This window comes from Colias eurytheme, chromosome 18 (assembly GCF_061535395.1).
Source record: "Colias eurytheme isolate Ceu_HAF_F1 chromosome 18, ilColEury1 Martin Lab GWU primary, whole genome shotgun sequence".
In the NCBI taxonomy this organism is placed as follows: Eukaryota; Metazoa; Arthropoda; class Insecta; order Lepidoptera; family Pieridae; genus Colias; species Colias eurytheme.
Genome location: NC_142997.1, coordinates 2,472,365 through 2,492,546, shown reverse-complemented (window position 1 = coordinate 2,492,546; position 20,182 = coordinate 2,472,365). Strand labels below are relative to the sequence as shown.

Here is a 20,182-nt window from a genome sequence, read left to right as displayed (position 1 = left end):
CGATAAAATTGCGCCATAAGTCAGTATTGGATGGAAATTGCACCCACAACTCTCACAGATTAAAAATGTAACAGAATTGGTTTGACACATGAAAGTATGATAAAATATTCTATAATGAAATTAGATCAATAAATAAGAAAACAAAGTTGAATTTAAATAATGAAAACTAAACATGGCACGGTCAGGGCGCGGACAGGGCACGGCCCGGTTGCGGTGTAGGGTATCTAATATCTATAATATTGTAATACTGTGGTAGGGTGAATCATACTAGCGGTTCAAGTTCAAGTGTCTTCCTCGAAATTGCATTCCGATTACACGAAGTAGCGTTTAGTGCCGGCGCGAATCAACGTTATAGGTGGTTATATGTGGTTATAACCTAGCCTTTGATGTGCCCTAACTCTCCCTACCGTCGTAAAATGTGCTTTCTTGCTTGTTACTTTATATAAGTTACTAGCGGTCCACCCCGGCTTCGCCCGTGGTACATATTTACGTTTTATCTACATAAGAACCATCCTCGTACTTCAAGGAATATAATAAAAAAAGAATTATCGAAATCGGTTCAGCCGTTCTCGAGTTATGCGCTTACCAACACATTTTGCGATTCATTTTTATATATAAGATTTATAAACTGCATTTTAAAGATCTGATACAATTTATGGATGGATAAAATTTCTGTGAAAATCATCCCCTTTTAAAAATGAAGTTTAAATGAAGTAAATGTTTGAATGTAGTTATCGTTATGGAGATTATGTACAATTTGAAAGTATTATCCATACTTACTAATATTATAAATGCGAAAGTAACTCTGTCTGTCTGTAAGTTACTCAATCACGCCTAAACTACTGATCCAATTTTCATGAAAGGAGACTATTTTTTGTGGGCCCACCAAGACTCGGTAACGTATAGTCATCAAAAAAAACGTGTAAAAATATAAAATAATTTGGAAAATCCAAAAGTGCACGCCTCATAATTTTTTTTTAATAAATATTTTTAATTATTATTTTTGTTTATTTAATAACAATTAAACCACATCGAATCAGACCCTGAAAAATGAAAGGGTTCTATTCCTGAGCATACTCAAGCGTAAGAGAAAAAAAAAGACTCGATTAGTAAAGTATTTCGGTCGCTATCGTGTTAACAAGAAAAAGGATCCGCACATACAGACACACGGACGTCCAAGACAGAACTTTTTTAAACTGTTTTTTAACTAGTTTAAATAACAAAAATGACATCAAAAATATCATGAACGTTAAAAATAGTGTTTTTTCTTAATATGTGTGTGTATGTATTATCTTACAAGTGCAATGTATGATACATAAAGACATTTTAAGTTTGAAAAATCAGATGTTTTGCGCGAAGCGACAGTAGTACCACCTCAACGCTTCGCTTATGAGGCGTGCAATTATATTATGAATTTTGTAACTTCGTTGTTTTACAAACGAAACCGGAATCAGGAAATCGAATTAAAAAGCCTTATTTTGATATCATCCCTGCTGTAGTGTGCTGTCTACAAACCAAGAACAATGGCCAACAATAAAAAAAACTGGAACGAAACGTTTTTATCGATAGAATGAAAATAAAACCAAAAAGCGAAAAAAATTGCCTTCAATAAACCACTTTAGAAACTGTTTTTATTCTTATTTATATGGAAGAATATGATTGATAGCGATTTTAAATCCTGTCATTTATCAAATAAAACAGTTTGTTTCTACTCAGCTAAAAAAATCCGTGTAACGAAATGTTATATCTATTGGCTGCTTTGACGGAATATGTCAGATTCCTCCTGTCGTAGCCCCCTGCGTCAATGTTTGCAATGAATGTAAACAATGTTTTTTTTACCTATTTAAAAATGATATTGCTACAACTTAAGAGCGTTTAATATTACAATTGAACATGAATAATAAAATAGCTGTGCAAATGGATACCTATCCTAATATTATGTACCTACTCCTAGTCATAAAACATCACCTACCTAAATACCTACATGCCTACTTAACTAATAATTTCTTATTGAATCAGTATTCCCAATCGCTAAAATCGCATCAAGGTCCAGAAACTTGAGGTACACCCACTTATATCTATTTATAACCAAATCGGGTCTCTGTGTTTGTGGTACCTTCGTTGTGTCTGATTTCCGAGCTTTAAATCGTGACAATGTATATGATGTTTTCTAATATTTATTTATTCATTTATTAAAATATATTGTACCCAATGATTCGGATGGGTCACACAAAACAAATCGCTCATTATCAGTTAGTTTTTATGTAGTAATGAGGTGAAAGTTTGCACACGTATTTCTAAAGATTCCGATTAAATCATGTAAAAGTAATGTCACCATTGTAATCTGGGGACTTCAAGGAACAAATTAACACACATTTCATTAATATACGCTAAGAAATTGAGGTGGGCCTATTCTCCAAACAAAAAAAATCGTCTCCTTTGGTATGGAGATATTTTGATACCCGAGAAAGGACATAGGCTAGTTTTTATCCCGGGAAAATGACGCAATCCCGGAAATCCCACGGGAACGGGAACTATGCGGGTTTTTCCTTGAAAAAGCGGACGAAGCCGCGGGCGGAAAGCTAGTTTGAAATAATTAAGCACTTTATTTTAAAATTATAATTGTAAATTTACAGGTTATCAAAAAAAAAATACTTTTATCATGGTGGGAAAGAGTGTTATCTTCAAAGCTCCTACACCTTTCCTTGTAATTTGATTTTGAACTTTTCGTAGAAATGTTCTCTAATTAAATTGCTAAAGCAAATATCTTCCAGCCCGATAACGGATAGTGTTGGCCTGTCTGGCGCTGCACGTGGTTTTAGTGATGTTTCAATATTTTTATCGACATCGAGAATAATAAATAGTCTTCTATTCAAAAAAATTATAATAGTTCGAGATATGAGTTATATAACGAAAACCTATACGAATCTAAATATAGGATGATTTGCGAATGATTTGATTAGATGTGGATTAAAAGCTTCGTTAAAAATAAATGTATTTTTTTAAGTATTACTTAAAAAGAGAAAACTCAGTGAAACAGTAATCGTTTCGCGTATGTCTAAATGTTTATTTCAATATCAATTAGTGTTATTGACTTACAACTGTTGTTAATATTTTCATAGATCATTTTAGCAGTTCGTTTAGAGGGATTATTTCTCTTTTGGTAAAGTAAATGTGATCATTATTAATTAATTTATACTAAACCTTTTTTTGTCGATAATAATGTAACATCACTATTATCTTTTGTCGGCTCGAGCTTTTTTGCGCGGTCTTCAATCAAAGAATGCGCCCGCATTGGAACATGCGTTCTAAATTATTCCGTATTTCCATTCATTTTAAAATAAAATTCAGTATAGAGTTAAAAATAGATTTTTCAAAGAATATTCCTTAATATGTTTTTAATAAGGGGAAGGTCTAGTTACAGTTTTCTTCAATAAATAAATATTATAGGACATTATTACACGAATTACTTACTTATGAATCAAATAATTCCAATAAGAATTAAATCAATTTCACAATAGTTACCCATTAAAATTCCGATTAAATACTCATTTTTCATCCATAATTCGAATTAGATTGGAAAACTATTTAAAAGCTATGGAGCCGACAATCGTACAATTTCGGAATGGGATACGTAATGGAACGGAGTCGTTACTTAAAGTTATGTTGATAAAATATGTAATAGCTTACGTCTCTAAGGTCTCAGAGGTTAATATGAGATTGAAATAGCGCACGTTCCGGCAAGGGGAACAAATTACAATGTAACGAAATTAAGATATTCCCAGGGTTTGATACTCGTATAACATTACATAAACGGGTACCACAGATATTATAATATGTACTGTACTACTGGTACATACTACTTTTCTAGTTTAACTAAGAACTAAAGCTTATTATCAACATTTTTATAAATTTAAAAGAACACTCTTGGTTGTAGGACTAAAATAAAAATCTATTGAACAGAATGAACGCAGTTAATAAAGCGTATACAGTGTGTTTATTCGCGAAATTCCTCAATATACTTGCGCCCTACCTTTTTATAGAGAATAAATAAACACTGGATATTTTCGGATAGCTAACACGGGATCTGGGTTGTTGGAAATCTTTGCTACGAACGCCTTGTATTGAGAATCAGCATACATTTACTAACTAAGCAATTTATTAGGTAGTCTTCAAAACTTTTGATTCTGCGTTGTCAAAGAGAAAAAATATAATTCCCTGCATTTCCAAACATGAATATTAATTTGAATTGTGTATTTTATTGTTTTATTTTCGATCCTAAAAGAAATAATTGACTAGCAATAGGATTTCTAAATTTAAATATCAGCTATTCTCGAATGTTTTGATCCTTGCAATTAATTATTACAGCTTCCTGAAATAATACTTACCAGCCACTTAACATGAAGCAGCTACTTCACTTACGTAGCCATTTATCTTCTCAAGTATTGCATAAATAAACGGGAATTTGAAATTACAAAACAAATACAGTACTATTAAGAAATTATTAAATCACTTAAAATAAAACATTTTTAATGAAAATTAATTAATTATTATCTATGTAAATATAATTTGCAGTTTTACCGATAATGCAACCCCAACGACATCTATGACGTAACGATACTCCAGCTCGAGTACCAGGCAATCATAACCTTGCAGCAAGTTGAGCGATCAAACGCGGGAACGATTCCGCCTCTATTAAAGCTTTTGCTATTAAAAGCTCTAAGCCTCAATAAGATAAAACTTAAAAATGATTAGAAACCTATATTTTATTTGGTCTTAATTAGATTTTGGATAGACAGTGTAGTCTAAAATAAGCACTATGAAGTTACGAACTTGTTTATTTTTTCCTATGAACTTATTACCGGTGCCTACTAATGGCAGTTCGGAAACGATAAAAAATAGATCATTAATCAAAGTTAACCACTTTTTGACAGCTAGAAAGGGATAGCGTCATTCCTGCGGGACTAAGCCGGCATTCCATAGAAAGGGAAACTTTTTGTCCTTTTTTCCCATCCTTATTAACGTTAGTGAATAGCGGTAATATTTGTTGTGAGTTTTTATCGGGATTTGTTTGGAGGTGTGAGTCTATTGAATAATTTATTGGGTGTTTTTAGTAGGAGATTATAATTTTATTCATATCTCAAGATAATTTAAATCCGTGTTGAAGTTGGCTTGCATGATTATTTTCTTTTAGATTTATGGGAAGATAGTATTTTGTATTCTCGATTATTTTTTATTAACAGGTTCTTTATATGTATTGTATACTCGTACAATCGTTAGAGTGAGCCTAAAATAAAGATGTACAAAATAGCAATCCTTTCTGTGCGCAGATACTAGCAGCGTATTTCAAGGCCCGTCGCTCATTGAGCTACTCAAAAATGACTGAACTAATCAGTAATTACGATTACAAACCAGTTACAAATTGTATCTCGCATACAACGCTACTCAAGTTATAAGGTTTCAGTCACTTCTGTTATTTCTGTTTACAAAAGCACAAGTGGTAAACATGTCAAATGGACCGAGCGAGGACGACGACGACATTGTATTATACTACATATTATTATACAAGACGTCGAAGAAATATTCGCACGTTTTGGGTTCATCCGTATATTCGAAATAATGTTAACTGCAGATTATCAGTTGCAGCACGAGAGCTGCGTGAGACAGATAAAAAATTTTTGGGTTTCTATAGAATGTCCAAAGATAGCTATTTAAATTTGGTGCAGTTAGTGCAGTTAGATTCTTCTAAAATTTCATCCACTAAAGCCAGCACTCTTCGCTTAAAGGTTCTCGTCTGACTATCGGACATTGCTTTCATGTCTGGTAGTAAGCTTAGTAAAAACATTCGTTTAGGATCCTCTATGTCTTCAGATTTTTTTTCAAGTTTAGCCTTTTTGGCTTCAAAATAGTCCATGATACCATCATCGACAGTTGCAAATGATTTTCCTTTACGACGCTTAGAGTGGATGTTGGTACTGGAAGCAGTTGGTTTAGATGAAGGGCATGACATGGGAGAGATTGGTTGATGGGATAAAGGAAAAGATGCAATTACAGGGCATGACATGGGTGATGGGATGTTTTCAAATGATGATGGAATACTTTGCGATGGTGATGGGATGTTACATTGTAATATGGATTGCGAATCATTTGCTTCTTCGTTATCTTCTTGCTTCATCACTTCATTAACTGCTTCTTGAGGAAGACTCCCTGATATGGTATTGTTCAGAGTTTTTATGTATGGGATTGTAAACTGCATCGCATCGGATAAATAATATGGTTTCTTATTTTTTGAAGAAGATCCACTAGGAGCTGGTTTTGTGTGCCGGACAAAAACCGCACGCAAATTTTTCCATTTTTCTTTAGATTGGATTGCTGAAACAAAATTAATAAATATATACTTTTTTGTAGGTACTTGGCAAGTGGCGATTCGTTTGTGAATATCCGATACTATTTTGCTAGGGGAGACAATACAGACAGATAATCGCTGAAACTACAGTTATTATTTGGGATGTTCTAAAGGATATTTATATGCCAATAAAGGATATTTATATGCCAATCCCGAATGTAGCCCAATGGAAAAATATATCAGAGCGCTATCGTCTGTTGTGGAATTTACCTAACTGCATCGGCTCTTTAGAAGGGAAACATATTCGAATAGAGAAATTCCCTAATTCAGGATCAAGTAACTTTAATTACAAATCATTTCATTCTGTCGTCTTGATGGCATGTAGTGATGCTGACGGGCTATTTACGTTAATTGAATGTGGCTACGCCGGGAGAAATAGTGATGGTGGAATATTTCGTGCTTCAGCTATTCAACATTGGCTAGAAAACGCTGCTAATATTCCCGCGCCTTCAAGATTACCTAACGATGACAAAGATTTTCCATATTATTTCGTAGGTGATGAGGCGTTTTCATTATTACGCTATTTGATGAGACCATATCCAAAACGAACTTTGAATAATATAAAAAGAGTGTTTAATTATAGGCTGAGTCGAGGAAGAAAGACTGTTGAATGTACATTTGGTATGATGGCTGAGAAATTTGGCGTTCTAGATAGACCCATACGTTGTCGTGACCCGCAAAAAGTTACAAATATTGTTAAATCTGCGTGTATATTGCACAATTATGTACGAAGCAGAGAAGGTATTCAGTACAATCCACAAGAATTTGAAACAATCGACTTCACTCCAGGATCAATACCAGCACCACAAAATCTTCAAGTAACTCCACTGTCTTCAGCTTATAATCTCAGGGATTATTTAGCAAACTATTTTATTACACCACATGCCGCATTACCGTGGCAATGGAAATATATTTTGTAATTTTGTAATAAATGATAAGAAGTATGTACTCACCTGTCAAATTAAAGATTTTTCCCACTGCACTCCAAGCTCTTTCTGTAATGTCCTTTCTGGAGTATTCCGTTAATTTATAATTGTATAAACATGGGTATTTTTCAACCTCATTCACAAATTGAATATTCAATGTTTGCTCGTTCATTTTTATCAAAAACAAAGAAACTCGGGAAACCAGTAGCGTGGAGACCGGCACGACGCGTCGCGCGTGATTGGTTGCTAACGCGTTACTGACCACTGACCAGTTAGTAACTATAGTCGCGTCGTGTGCGAATCTCCATAGAACATGTATGGGCTGTGACGCTCAGGCAACTCGTTAGTAATTTGAGTTTGTGACTAGTTCTTTTTGAGTAGCTCCATGAGCGAAGGGCCTTAGACAAACTTTGAAATTGATATTTTGGTTTTATGGCATTAAAATGCTTTATAAATATAAATTTATAAAGGATAGAAAAAATTCGATCACGAGGCACAACATATCAATTTCAACAAAAAAGGTCGTGTTCCATCGTCACAATATTGTATTCACTGAAAAGTGTTTCATATATTGGTTGAGATGGTTGTTAATCATTTCAATAGATGGCGCGCGGTGTGTCCCTTAAGACACATAAAACTGAAAGAATAGAATAAATTCGATTGCTCTGGCGGGTCATGAGTGGCTGAGTTGGTCAGGCATCCGCCCCGGAATGGCGCGAAAGGATGCGGGTGCGAGTCCCGCCTCGTGATCGAATTTTTTCTATTCTTTATAAATGTATATAGACAAACTTTGTAAAAAAAACGGGGGCCTACTATGGATTGCAGAAAAAAGTCTTAAAATTTTCTATGACGGCTCACTTATTAATTTTCTTAAGAATATAATTATGAGAGAACCCGCTAGAAAAGCTAGGCAATAAATTTCCCGCTGCACTTAAAATTATGTCAACTATAGCGAGCGAACGAGTTTGACAGTTATGCAAACATGGCTGCCGCACTTCGGCAGCTTTACAAATCACAATCAAACAATTATTGTGCGTAAAATTGTTGCGCACACAAGCCGGTATGGAGCACGGAAGCGGGAGAAAGAAGTGCTAATTGTGAATTTTATCAAAATCGTAAAATTTTTGAACATTTTACACTCAACTTATCATGCTAATTATATCGAGCTTACTGCGAAACAGCCGTTGCATTGAGCGTTGTTTAAAAATCCCTGGTAAGGGAGATTTTGAAGGCTTTGAATTTAGATACTTATATTATTATGTCGAATAGAATATAGAATATAGATTAACGATTACATACTTTAGAATTGATCGGTAAATGTATCATTTGAAAATCACCTAATAAGAAATGTTGAGTCGGAAACTCTACATCTCTTATTAGTGCTCCATTTACGGTGATACATTGAAATGAAAAGTTAAACATTTAGATATAGGTACCTATATAATTGTTATTATGGATTAATGTGGCACATTTATTGCAATAAAACTCAAGTATGCTGAAATTAGCGAAAATTGCAGAATAGATGCATATGCAATATGCATACTTTAGCAATCCATAAAGAAAATTCATGTATCAAAATTATAACAATAGACTCATTAATTTTAGCATACAGCACGCAATAGAAATTCTAATGAAGTCATCTCAATGGACGTCCGATAATACGTATAATGGTCGTATTTCGCGGTCCGTTGGCCCTACGGCCCCGTTCCGACAATAGAGCCCGATGAGGCGCGTCCCATTTGAAAAACTATGTACATATCAATCTCCAATATAACAAGTTGTAGCGGGTAACAAGACATTGTGCATCTAATGCTATATCATCAAAATATTGCATCATGATTCGTTACGAAATAAAACTTGTAAAAGTTTATAGTTGTGAGTACGGAAAGGTAGGAGTAATTTAAATGATATTGATTATTTAGTGGTCATTATTATCAAATTACTAAATATGTGTATATTATGTTTTTCTGTCCGAGATACCTGTCAAGCCCGTGTGTGTAAAGTACACACACACGAACACGAATTTACAAACACATGCGTCATAGATGTTATGAGAAATTAGAACACCCTTCTATTGCTTCTACATATAATAACTAAGGCGGCTTGTGTGTGTTTATTAGAAACACCCCAATGACCATCCATACCCCATACAAATCGCCCTTTTTTATCGAGTTTTGTCCTAAAATGGAAAACATGTACCAGGCCGACAGATTACGCAAAGAGTGAACGAGCACTACCCTTAAAACGACCTCAAGATGCGCAGACTCGAACTTGTCTTTACGCAACCTGAACTCCATATCTAACTCTTTCTAACGCTCTTTCTGCCATCTATCGTTGTATCTCTTTTGCACATGCTAAGATAGGGTTGCGTTCACATACCCTTCGCTATGTATGTGTGGATTCAGGTTAGGGTGCACACAACCCCTTGGATAAGTGATGCGTATATGACTATGGTGTGTGTTACGTCTCACACGAAAGCATACGTGATAGCGACTTCCTATTGATTCCTGTTATCCTGGTGCACGAGTATGTGAAGAGATTAGAATTTGCTTAGCAAACGCCTGTTTTTTTTTCTAATCTCACCCCATACATGAAAATCTAATGTGGATTTTTCTAATACCTACGCAAGTGAATCCGTAAAATGAACACCAATAACTTTATGAGAATTTCTAATCATTAGGTGTATCCACACACGAGAGCTTAGAAGGAGAGAGAGATAGAAATATTTCCGTCTCTGTCAATCCTGTTTCATTCCCCGGGAACACACACGTAGGAATATTGATATGGTTTTGATGTATTTTTTTGATTTAATTTTTATCGAATAAATTGTCGGTGTCATAATTCTGTTTATTTTATTATGTTGAACAATTTTGTAATGTAATAAGCGTTTGCTTAATTCAGTGATTCATTTTTTATCGTACATAAACCGTAGTACAGATAATAATTAAACAAGTGAAGTATTTGCGATCTGTCGTACACATGAGCGTCAAGTTTACACAATATAATGAGAGTTAGAGGAAATTTGCTGATGGCACATAATTTATTTATATTAGTTTTATTTACCTATGTTAATGCGATTATATTATCTTAAAACAGTTGTTACATAAATTCGCATAGTTATTTTATTTTATTGGCAATGGAATATTATATTTATTATAAGATGAAGTGAGTCACTCATAAGTCATAACACTAAAAATTATGTATGTAATGAATATAGATAACTTATAACTTTTTATATAGTTAAAAAAAAATTAATCCATACTAATATTATAAATGCAAAAGTAACTCTGTCTGTCTGTCTGTTACTCAATCACGCCTTAACTACTGAACCAATTTGCATGGAATTTGGTAGAATAGGTTTTATCCCGGAAATCCTACGGGAACGGGTTTTTCTTTGAAAACGCGGGCGAAACCGCGGGCGGAAAGCTAGTACATAATATATGAACGTACATAATATGTAATAAAATGATCTGTACCTTTATAAACTCTAGCATGAGCTAATCCGTGTATATTTTTATAACTTGAAATATTACCCTTAGGCTATTTTTCCTTTTTTCAGGTAATCAAATAGCGGGCACCATAAAGGTCCATCAGACGTCGACTTGGGATAATATTATAAGATCAAAACTAATCCAGTCTCATGTGGGGTCGACGGCGATTATAGCCCTCATAATTTTATAGCTTTTGGTCCAATTAATTAGATTTTACTTCATTTTAAGTGATGTTTGTTTGTTGTACAGCAGTTAATACTATATTTAGGATAAATTATAACATGAATCCAGTTAATTTATTATATCGAAGTATCTATCTACATAATAATATGTTTATGATATTCACGTAAATCGGCTTCTCTTTAATACCCAGATAATAAATTTGATTATTCTAATTTAAAACAAGCACACGATTTACATACCTACAACTTTTGAATGTTACTTGTCAGTGAGTCAAAACTCAAAGCCATGGGAAAATGTGAAATTATTTCAACCCGGCGCACAGGAGAGCAAAGATATCTATCTACGTAGCAGCTTCTTACATATTGAACAAATGAAGTAGCAATTTCACTACAGCATGCTCGTGATATGGACGGAACTGATAGAACTTCCGCCGCCCACTCTGTCCGTGCTCTCAGGGACGAACTAGCAGAGGATTCCTTTTTGGTAATATGATATAAAAATAAATATTTAACCATATAAAATAGATAAGTAATAAAGAAACAATTGGAGTACTCGAATGCTTGGAGATTTGTAAATTACGATTATACTCGCATAAGTGTAACATTTATGTTTATGGAAAATCGAGTATGTAAAGTTCGTTTTTTTTAAATAAACTATAAGAAAAGCGGTGAGAACTGAGAAGAAAGGTAAAAGCACACATTTCCTTACTTTTACACTTACGTAAAATTGCTTTGTAAACAGACTTGTGCTATGAGATAATTCATTCATAATAAATAATTACTCATTTTAAAACATTTTAAAATATGCCATACCTAACATCTTCATCATATTATTGGTGTAGCTCTAAAATTTTTTTCAAACATTTAAGAGATCATTTAAATTCTCTTTGCCATTCAACATTTATAAGTACATATAAGCATAAGATACCAAAACTAGTTTCTTAAACGAAGAAAGATTCGTTAACAAAATGCATTCCCTTAAAAAAATACATCTTTTATCTTTCCGATCTTAGAGGGCTTCTAAGAAGGAAGTACTTGACCGCAACGTGACGGAACAAATTTTATAAAAGGTTAAGATTTAATCCTAACAAAGACTGCAGTCAGGTTAAAATACTGATAGTACATACTATTAAATTATTTCAAAAGTCGCATTCTTGTGACTTTGACCTTTTCATCATTTACAAACATAATATTATGATAAAAAAGACTTATACAGAGCTTTTTAATATTTAATATATTGTATATATAACTTATTTTATTCTAAGTACTAGGAAAATAAAGCTTAACCGTTGAAAGTAACGTAACCAAAGATGACAAAAATTTGCCATGTATGGAAAACAAAAGAATCTCAACAAAGTCTACAGAATTGAGCTAACGCGTGAGATCAATGGTCCCGCCAGTCAATATTGACCCCTAACACGACGCAACTAATTGCGTTGCGTTGTCCTGGACGCGACATCTAATTACTTATTAGACGATTACTCGGTCGTTGACTTGCGAAATATTTCGGCAACTTCCAAGTATGTGACATGTCACCTACGGGTCAGAAACCACTAATTTACAGTTTCTGTTTGTTTGGTATTTGTTCAAAAACAGCTCATTAGTTAAGTAATTTAAAAAAAGAAAAACTGATTATAGAAATAGAAAAATTAATAATAAATCACAACGTAAATTGTAGTTTAAAATTACGTTTATCACTATTAACTACTTAGCTAATGCTTAATAAACAATTATTAATTCTTAAAAGTGAAAGTAAGCAAGGTAGAGTTGACTCTACACGTCGCGTGCCAAACCTAAAATGAAAAGCAAAGGTAACCAAGAACGCATGCGTCAAACAGGTGACACTGGTTTTGTTGGCCAATATAACTCGAACCACCCTTTCTATAATATTAACCCTCGTCAATAAGCACTTGTTGGGTCAAGAATAAATGGTTATAGATACAGGTAGAACAGGTGGGACGCATGCGCCAGGTAATCGCACCTTCTATTGCTTCATAGACCCCTGGTACTAGGCTGGCATCTTGCCACAGGTACGCTTCTAAATAACAGGTGTTGAGGTCTCCATAGGTCTTCCTTATTTGACCCCTAACACCTCCCCTTGACCCGTTTCAGTATTGAATAATTGAACCCTAGTATAGCACGATTGAAAATTTAAAAGGAACTATATTCAGCAGGTAATACAGATCAAATTAGCTTGCAGTGACGATTCTCATCGTAAAAGCTCATAATTAAAGCTTTTTCTATTGAACCAATTCACGGTATATAAATCTTGGAGTAAATATTATTATGTTAAACTATCATTACAACAACTAAAATATTGAGGACAATTTGCACAAAGAGTAAAAAACCAACCTTCAAATTAGATCAAAATACTAAAATTTGTTAAAATCATTATTTTATTATGTTATTATAAAATTATTATTTTATTATGTTACACATTAATTGTAAAGAAAGCTTTAAGAAAGTATAATAAATTGGCTTTTTGAAATCAAAAGTGACTACAATAAAAATTAAATCTGGGGAAAATAATTCTCCAAATTGCATTTAATCACTTCAGTCATAAATCACGGTAGTCGTAAAATTCAACTATAGGCAATCAAAACCGTATCAGATTGGTTCCGCGCGTTCCACGTATAAATGTGTGCCTAATACGGTGTCACGATTTGCCAGTGTAACCCACACAAATTGATTGTATGATATTTTTCATACTTAAATGACAAATATAGGTTTTAACTTATCACTAAATTATTGATTTATGGTAGTTTTTTTGAATATTCTATGCGTTTTCTTTCGCTTTTGGTAAGTGAGCACCTACTGGCATTTGACGCCTACAGCGATCAGAACATAACTAGACTACTATTAATCTGACTTAAATGTCCACTTAACTCAAATTGAACATCATAGTATAAACGAAGCCCCCCTGTCAAGCACTATAATGAAAATAAAACGAATAATTGTACCTTTTTCTTTTCCTTATAATATGCATTAATTTTAGTCCTGTTTGCCACATCTTTTGTTTAATCAGAGTTTGTAGACGATGTTGCATCTTAACAATAGAGTTCCGCGAAAATAGTTGATTATCAAGGAATACTTCCTGGAAATAAAGTTTCAGAGATCATTAACCGCTACGACTGTTTCATTTTCGTGATACTAGGTTCGATGCCCGGCGCAGCCAAGCGCGTCACTCGCGATACTAATTGATTAAAATGATCTTTGTCTAGAATATGACCTATCTAGATCGGTAGCAATTGAGCAGCTTTTTTTGGAGACAAAAAAATTACATCACAGTTCTGGCATGTCATGATATTATTTTCGCGGTTCACACGGATTGTTATATGGTAAATTTATCTCTTTTAGATTAGTCATAATTGGTGCAGTGTATTCTAAATATAGAGTTCATTTTGTCGTTTGTCGTCAAGTGGAGTGATAGTGGTTCTACCTACAGAACCTGAGGTAAATATAAACCTTGGTCTTTGTAGATCCGTCCACGCAAATGTTCATTTTCGATACCTACATAAACAATGATTATGATATGATTGAGTGTATATGATGACGTGTGAGTTTCTGAACTCCACATTATTACTCAATTTTTAAAACGTCAAAAGAAATGCTTCACTTGTCAATCTCCGATTTTTGAATTACTTACTTAGGTTTAATAATAGCAGGTATGAATCTTGACTGGTATAAAATATCTTCTTTTATTTGCATTTCTTGGGAAAGAACTTTTTATTAATTCTGTTTATATTACTCATTTCTCAATTTAGTCTAGTGCCTATAAACCTAGTTCTCAAACAAAAACTGGGTCTTATTTATGTACTTAAGCGTTTGTTTGAAGTCTGCAATTACTCAGTGAGGACTTAACGAACTAATACAAAATTGGGTCAAATATAGTCTAAGTGTTGGTTTAAGCAGTTTTTAGCTTTAACTAATTGAAATTTATTTGGTCTTAGGCACATAATTTCCAGCGTACTTTAAACTATATCTGGATAAAATTTTAGTTAACCTGTATTTGCACGTTACTACTTTTTTTCTACTATTTACACTTTTTTATTCTATGAATAATACGTAAAATCTAAATACAAAGCTCCTTTTAAAACAAGACGTACGTTGCAAAGCTCTCTATTGCGTTTCTCTCATTTAACCTAGCTTACGATTTAATGTCGATTTCATGACATCATTGAAAATGATTAGGGGCCACTATCCTCATATTACGCGGAGGACTATGAAAAAAGACTAGTGCAAAATTGGTGCAAAAGCTTAAAAAAAATCATTACAAAAATATTAGTCAAGTTCAATGCTCTGCCACGCAATGTCTAACCTCAGAACAATGTTTTACGATTTGGCTACGATTTTATAGCTCATACGATTATTTTATGAAGATAAAAACAATAAACTACATTATTTTATTAAATATATGAAATCCATGTTTGTTATTATATACTGAGATTATTAGATTTTCCTAAAACCCATGCCTTTGAAGTTTTATCTTATATATAAAATTCTCGTGTCACAATGTTAGTCTGCATACTCCTCCGAAACGGGTGGACCGATTCTCATGAAATTTTCTGTGCATATCGGGTAAGTCTGAGAATCGGCCAACATCTATTTTTCATATGTACCACGGGCGAAGCCGGGGCGGACCGCTAGTAAAGTTATAAAAAAGCTTATCGGTTCTCAATAAAAAGTTCTCATATATACCGGGATAGAAACTACAAAATATTTGGATACTAAATGTCTGTTCGATTGTTTTATTTTTTCCAATACAAATAAGATCCTAAATTAAAATCAACCTCTTTATTAGGAACGTGCAGATTAACCGTCACATAATAAATAGCGAGATTGTGGTTGTTACTCTTATTTAAATGCAGTATTTGAAAATTTGTCAAAAAAATCTTTTTTTTTTAATCTAGAATATTTCAATCCTAAAGTGTTAATAGTAAGCGTAGAGGTTGACTAAGAAAATAATATGAAGTGGGAACGTAAAAGGTGAATCATACAACAACTCGTTAAAAACATTTTTTCTTTCGTTACAAATAGTAGACAATGTTATTATGTTAATAGTGTAATAATACGCTGTAGTACATTTTAAATAAATATACTACAGCGTAATACTGCGAAATGTATGTTATCCATAGAAATATTATTTTGTTTATAATTCAACTTCCACAAGATGTTATTACAGTTGAAAAATTATCCCGTTTCTTATTTTCTAAGAAGCCGTTATTCCATGAAAATTGCTAAGTCATATTTACAATGCACATGTTGAGGCTTTGATAAGTTTGTGCGTTTAATAAGGAAAATTTCGTCGTAAAATATGTTTTTAACCAAAACCACAATTATGTATTTGTTATGGGAAAATTTATAAAATTTTAAGATTTTTTGGAAAAATGTATGATCCTATTTATTTATAATGTTTTCCTTCTTTTATCAAACAATAATAATTTTAAAGGAAAAAAATTAAAATTAGTTTTCGGTGCGCCATCGGTGCGGTGCGGTGACCCATCAACACCCCGACTGCGTTTTTCTGCTTAAATCGAACATGGTTTACAATCATGAGTATCACCATGGACCCAATAAATTCCATGGTATCACTGAAATTTAAATAATGACGTACCTGACAAGTTATCACGGAATTATGCACGCTTATAAATATTTTAAAACAATAGCTGCTACCAAAAAGCAGACATATTAAAAACATCGGCCGTTGAATTTAAATGTGCTAATAATTGTGGGTGATATGATCATCGATTCATTTTTGGACAAAGCTAACATTGTTATTTGTTGCTTAATAAAAGGATTAGGTATAATATTAACTACCTATAAATCGAATGTAGTGAACGACCGACCTGTGCTACTTTGTAATTACATATTAGGGTTGCCTCTATTTTATTAAAGTGTGTTTTTACGTCATTTACATTGATTACAGTACCTACGACTATTAATCCGGTTAACTATAGTACTAAAAATGCAGGTAAGGTTGCATATAATTTATCACTTTTAATTGGAAAATACCTCAAAGTCTTATTTGTTTAAAGTAAATATAGTTATACGAATTGCTAAGATTACCTGAACATAAGAGTATCGCAAAGCCAAAGTTCTCTAATTCAGAACGAAGTAAATAAGTATATTTGGTGATAATTATTATCGAAGTGGTTTTATCATGGTTCAATAAAGTGTACTGCATAAAACTATTATTTAGGAATAATCTTAAATGTAATGTAAATATTACGAGTATTAGGTATAAAGATACATTTTAATTTATCTTTATCAAGTAAATTTATGGCTGCAACCTTATTCCTAGTAACCATTCACCTTGCGTGGGTGAACATAGGTTTACTGAAATCTACAGAACTTTTCACCAGTTTTAAAAACACTCGTTTCTTTTTATTGACAGATTGATAGAGGAAACTAGAGTTTGTTTATGATCTAGATACGTCCATAAAACTTTAAAATAAATTATTCGATGATGGAAACTCCTGCTTTGTTGCATTTTTATGTGGAACATGTTTTGTGAATCATCATCTTTATTTAGGCTTAGATTAAGCTCAGACAAATTATTTAAAGTACCTATCCTATAGCTCACAAAAAATGCAAGGAGAAATAAAAATAGAACACATATTTTTTATATATCGACTATCGAGGCATATAAACTGAACGTTAGCAACAAAGTCTTGCAACAATTAATAACCAAAGTTATTGTTCCATAAAAATGACAATACATTGCCTATCTGTTGGAAGACATCAATATGAGCTGTCGCTTCATTTGGAAGTCTTACACCCGTTAGGATGGCGTCATTTCAACAGTTACCCATTAAAATTGGCGAACCATACCCGTGGGCTTTGTCAACGATTAATATAACCTATTTATACAATGGATTAGCAACATTACATCATGCATGTCTGCGATGTGTGATACATTTGTTTATAAAAGTTTGTTAATTATGCTGACAATTGGAGTGAAATATAGTTCCTTTAAAAGTTTTATGTTTTTGTTGTTGTCTTCAGGACCAACGACTTTCTGAACTTTTGAAACCCCTGAAAATCTGAAAACTGTAGATACGTGTATAAATTGAGAACTACTTATATGAATACGAATTTCAATGTTGCGTGACTTCGGTAAACTATATCTATAGTTTTTCCACATATTATGTGATCCGATTTTTCATACGTCGTAAGTTCTAACAATACTTTAACGGAGTCATAAATTACTTATTCGCGTAGTGCGGAAAGCATTTATCCACAAATAATAGCATTTCAAGCTCTAACGCGCATCAGCTGATATTTTTAGCTCGTTACGAGGCGCTTAGACTAAGAGTTAACTTAATAAGCTATAAAATATATTATCTTAAATTATCTTAGAAAAACGTGTAGGTATGATAAAATTGAATAACCTCAAAGATTACGTTATTACATTATAGACAGATATATTTTTAACTATTCATAATATGAATTTATCACGATATGTATTCTTAGATATGGTATATTTCCAGTTCTGGTATATTACTAGATTTTTATAATATCTACTCTATTCATTTCGTTTTCTGCTTTAATAGAAATACATAACCACTAACCAAACCTGCAAATATGAACTATTACTTCCTTGATCATCCAACAATATCAAATTTAATTAATAATTTAAATATTATACATCACATCGTTGCGTTATTACACTTATAAAACATATTAATAGAAATGAACATAGCTCTCATACTATATGTTAATAGTTTTATCAGACGCGTCGGCGTCAGGTCGGAAGCGCGTAATGGGACTTTGCATACACAATGCGTTTAAAAATAATTTAAATGGCTATCAATAGCCACTTGGAGTATATTTTATATATTATGGTTATGATACAGTCGTTCGATATGCACGTGAATGTTTTTTTAACTGTTATGTATTACTTTACTCTATGACTGTTATTATTACATTTTGCGGGTTGTTGTGGCGATTTTAAATACTTTTGCTGTAGAACTAATAGTTATGTGAACTCTGCTGAAGTTAGAAGTAATCTAGAAGTTAGAAGTAATAACTTATGTTGTATAAATAGTAAATACAACGGTAATATGCTATCTGTGCATTTTCAATTAGAACCTTAACCTAGTGGTGGGTCGTTGTTAGGAGAGAAAATGAATTTAAGGGCCTGAAATAGTGAAAGAAAGAAATTATGTCTAAAACGCGCACGCAAGTGAAGCCGCGGGCGGAATGCCAGTATGCATAAGCGCAATGTAGCGCCGTAGCTATATTTTATTTAAATACAAGATAGCTACTAGGTACATAACAAGCTGTCGTTGCTAACATTCTTCGATATCTTCCGCCAGCATTATTTTCAAATAAGCATCAACATGAACCAGCCATGAAATCGATTCCCGTAAACATTTTATAATGACGCCTCGGACTTATACACTACCATTGTAAATTACGTGTTTACGAGACAACACCTATGAGTAACGTTTGATAATTTTATTAGTTTTTCATGTTCTCTCATAACATGAAGCGAAATTACGAACGACTGCTGTAAAAACCCGAATACCAAGAAATGTGTGTGTGAATGATTTGTTTATAAATAAACTATCTTTCTGTCCGCGGCATCGGCCGCTTTTTCTAAAAATTTCTTCTCGAATCACTGTACATTTTAAAGATTTAAGCATGCTTATGGATATTATAGGGACAGAGAAAGCGACTTTGTTTTATACTATGTAGTCAGTAGTGATAATGTTTTATTTTATAACGTACCATAAAAGTATCTCATAATTATTTTTTTTGACTTCATTAATTATGTAATCAGTCGTTGATGATTTACATTGGAGTTTATTTACCACTTTTATTTTACAGGCAAATATAAAATATTAATGAACTCTACAAGCATAGAGTGCTAACAATAATAAACGATTACATAAAGCAAATGTAAGAATAATATAAACAAGAGTATTCGAGTTTTGAGCAAATCTTTGTCGAAATTCAACAAAGCAAGGCAAACATTGCAATTTGTGCCAAGCACCTATTCAAAGAAACGAGGGAAGTGTAAAGACAATATTTTTTGCTTACATTTTAGCTTTTGCTATTTGTTTATCTATTTATAGATATGAATATGTCAGATTTATTTCTAATATTTCATTATTACACGAAGCTTTTTCACTGCTAGAAGCTTAGAGGTTAAAACTTTCCGTAGACTAGTAA

The 20,182-nt window shown here is 32.9% G+C and overlaps 2 protein-coding genes across 4 annotated transcripts in view; one reads left to right on the top strand and one right to left on the bottom strand.

The window, feature by feature from the left end:
- Ppn (proteoglycan-like sulfated glycoprotein papilin) overlaps positions 1 to 20,182 on the top strand; it is an 84,369-nt gene that overhangs the window by 21,327 nt on the left and 42,860 nt on the right. The gene's annotated exons all lie outside the window — the stretch shown is intronic.
- Positions 5,604 to 7,529, bottom strand: LOC149900475 (uncharacterized). Its single transcript, XM_090112732.1, has 2 exons — positions 7,360 to 7,529; positions 5,604 to 6,372 (listed from the first exon to the last, which is right to left on the bottom strand). Exons 1-2 carry the CDS (start codon positions 7,502 to 7,504, stop codon positions 5,708 to 5,710), a joined length of 810 nt encoding a protein of 269 aa, XP_089968858.1. The 5' UTR covers positions 7,505 to 7,529; the 3' UTR covers positions 5,604 to 5,707.

What these genes read in the sequence shown, in the direction of transcription:
- LOC149900475 (XM_090112732.1), bottom strand. Translation starts at nt 7,504, where the DNA reads ATGAACGAGCAAACATTGAATATTCAATTTGTGAATGAGGTTGAAAAA. An exon ending in AAAAATCTTTAATTTGACAG is followed by an intron (nt 6,373 to 7,359) that starts GTGAGTACATAC and finishes ATTTTGTTTCAG; the next exon opens with CAATCCAATCTAAAGAAAAA.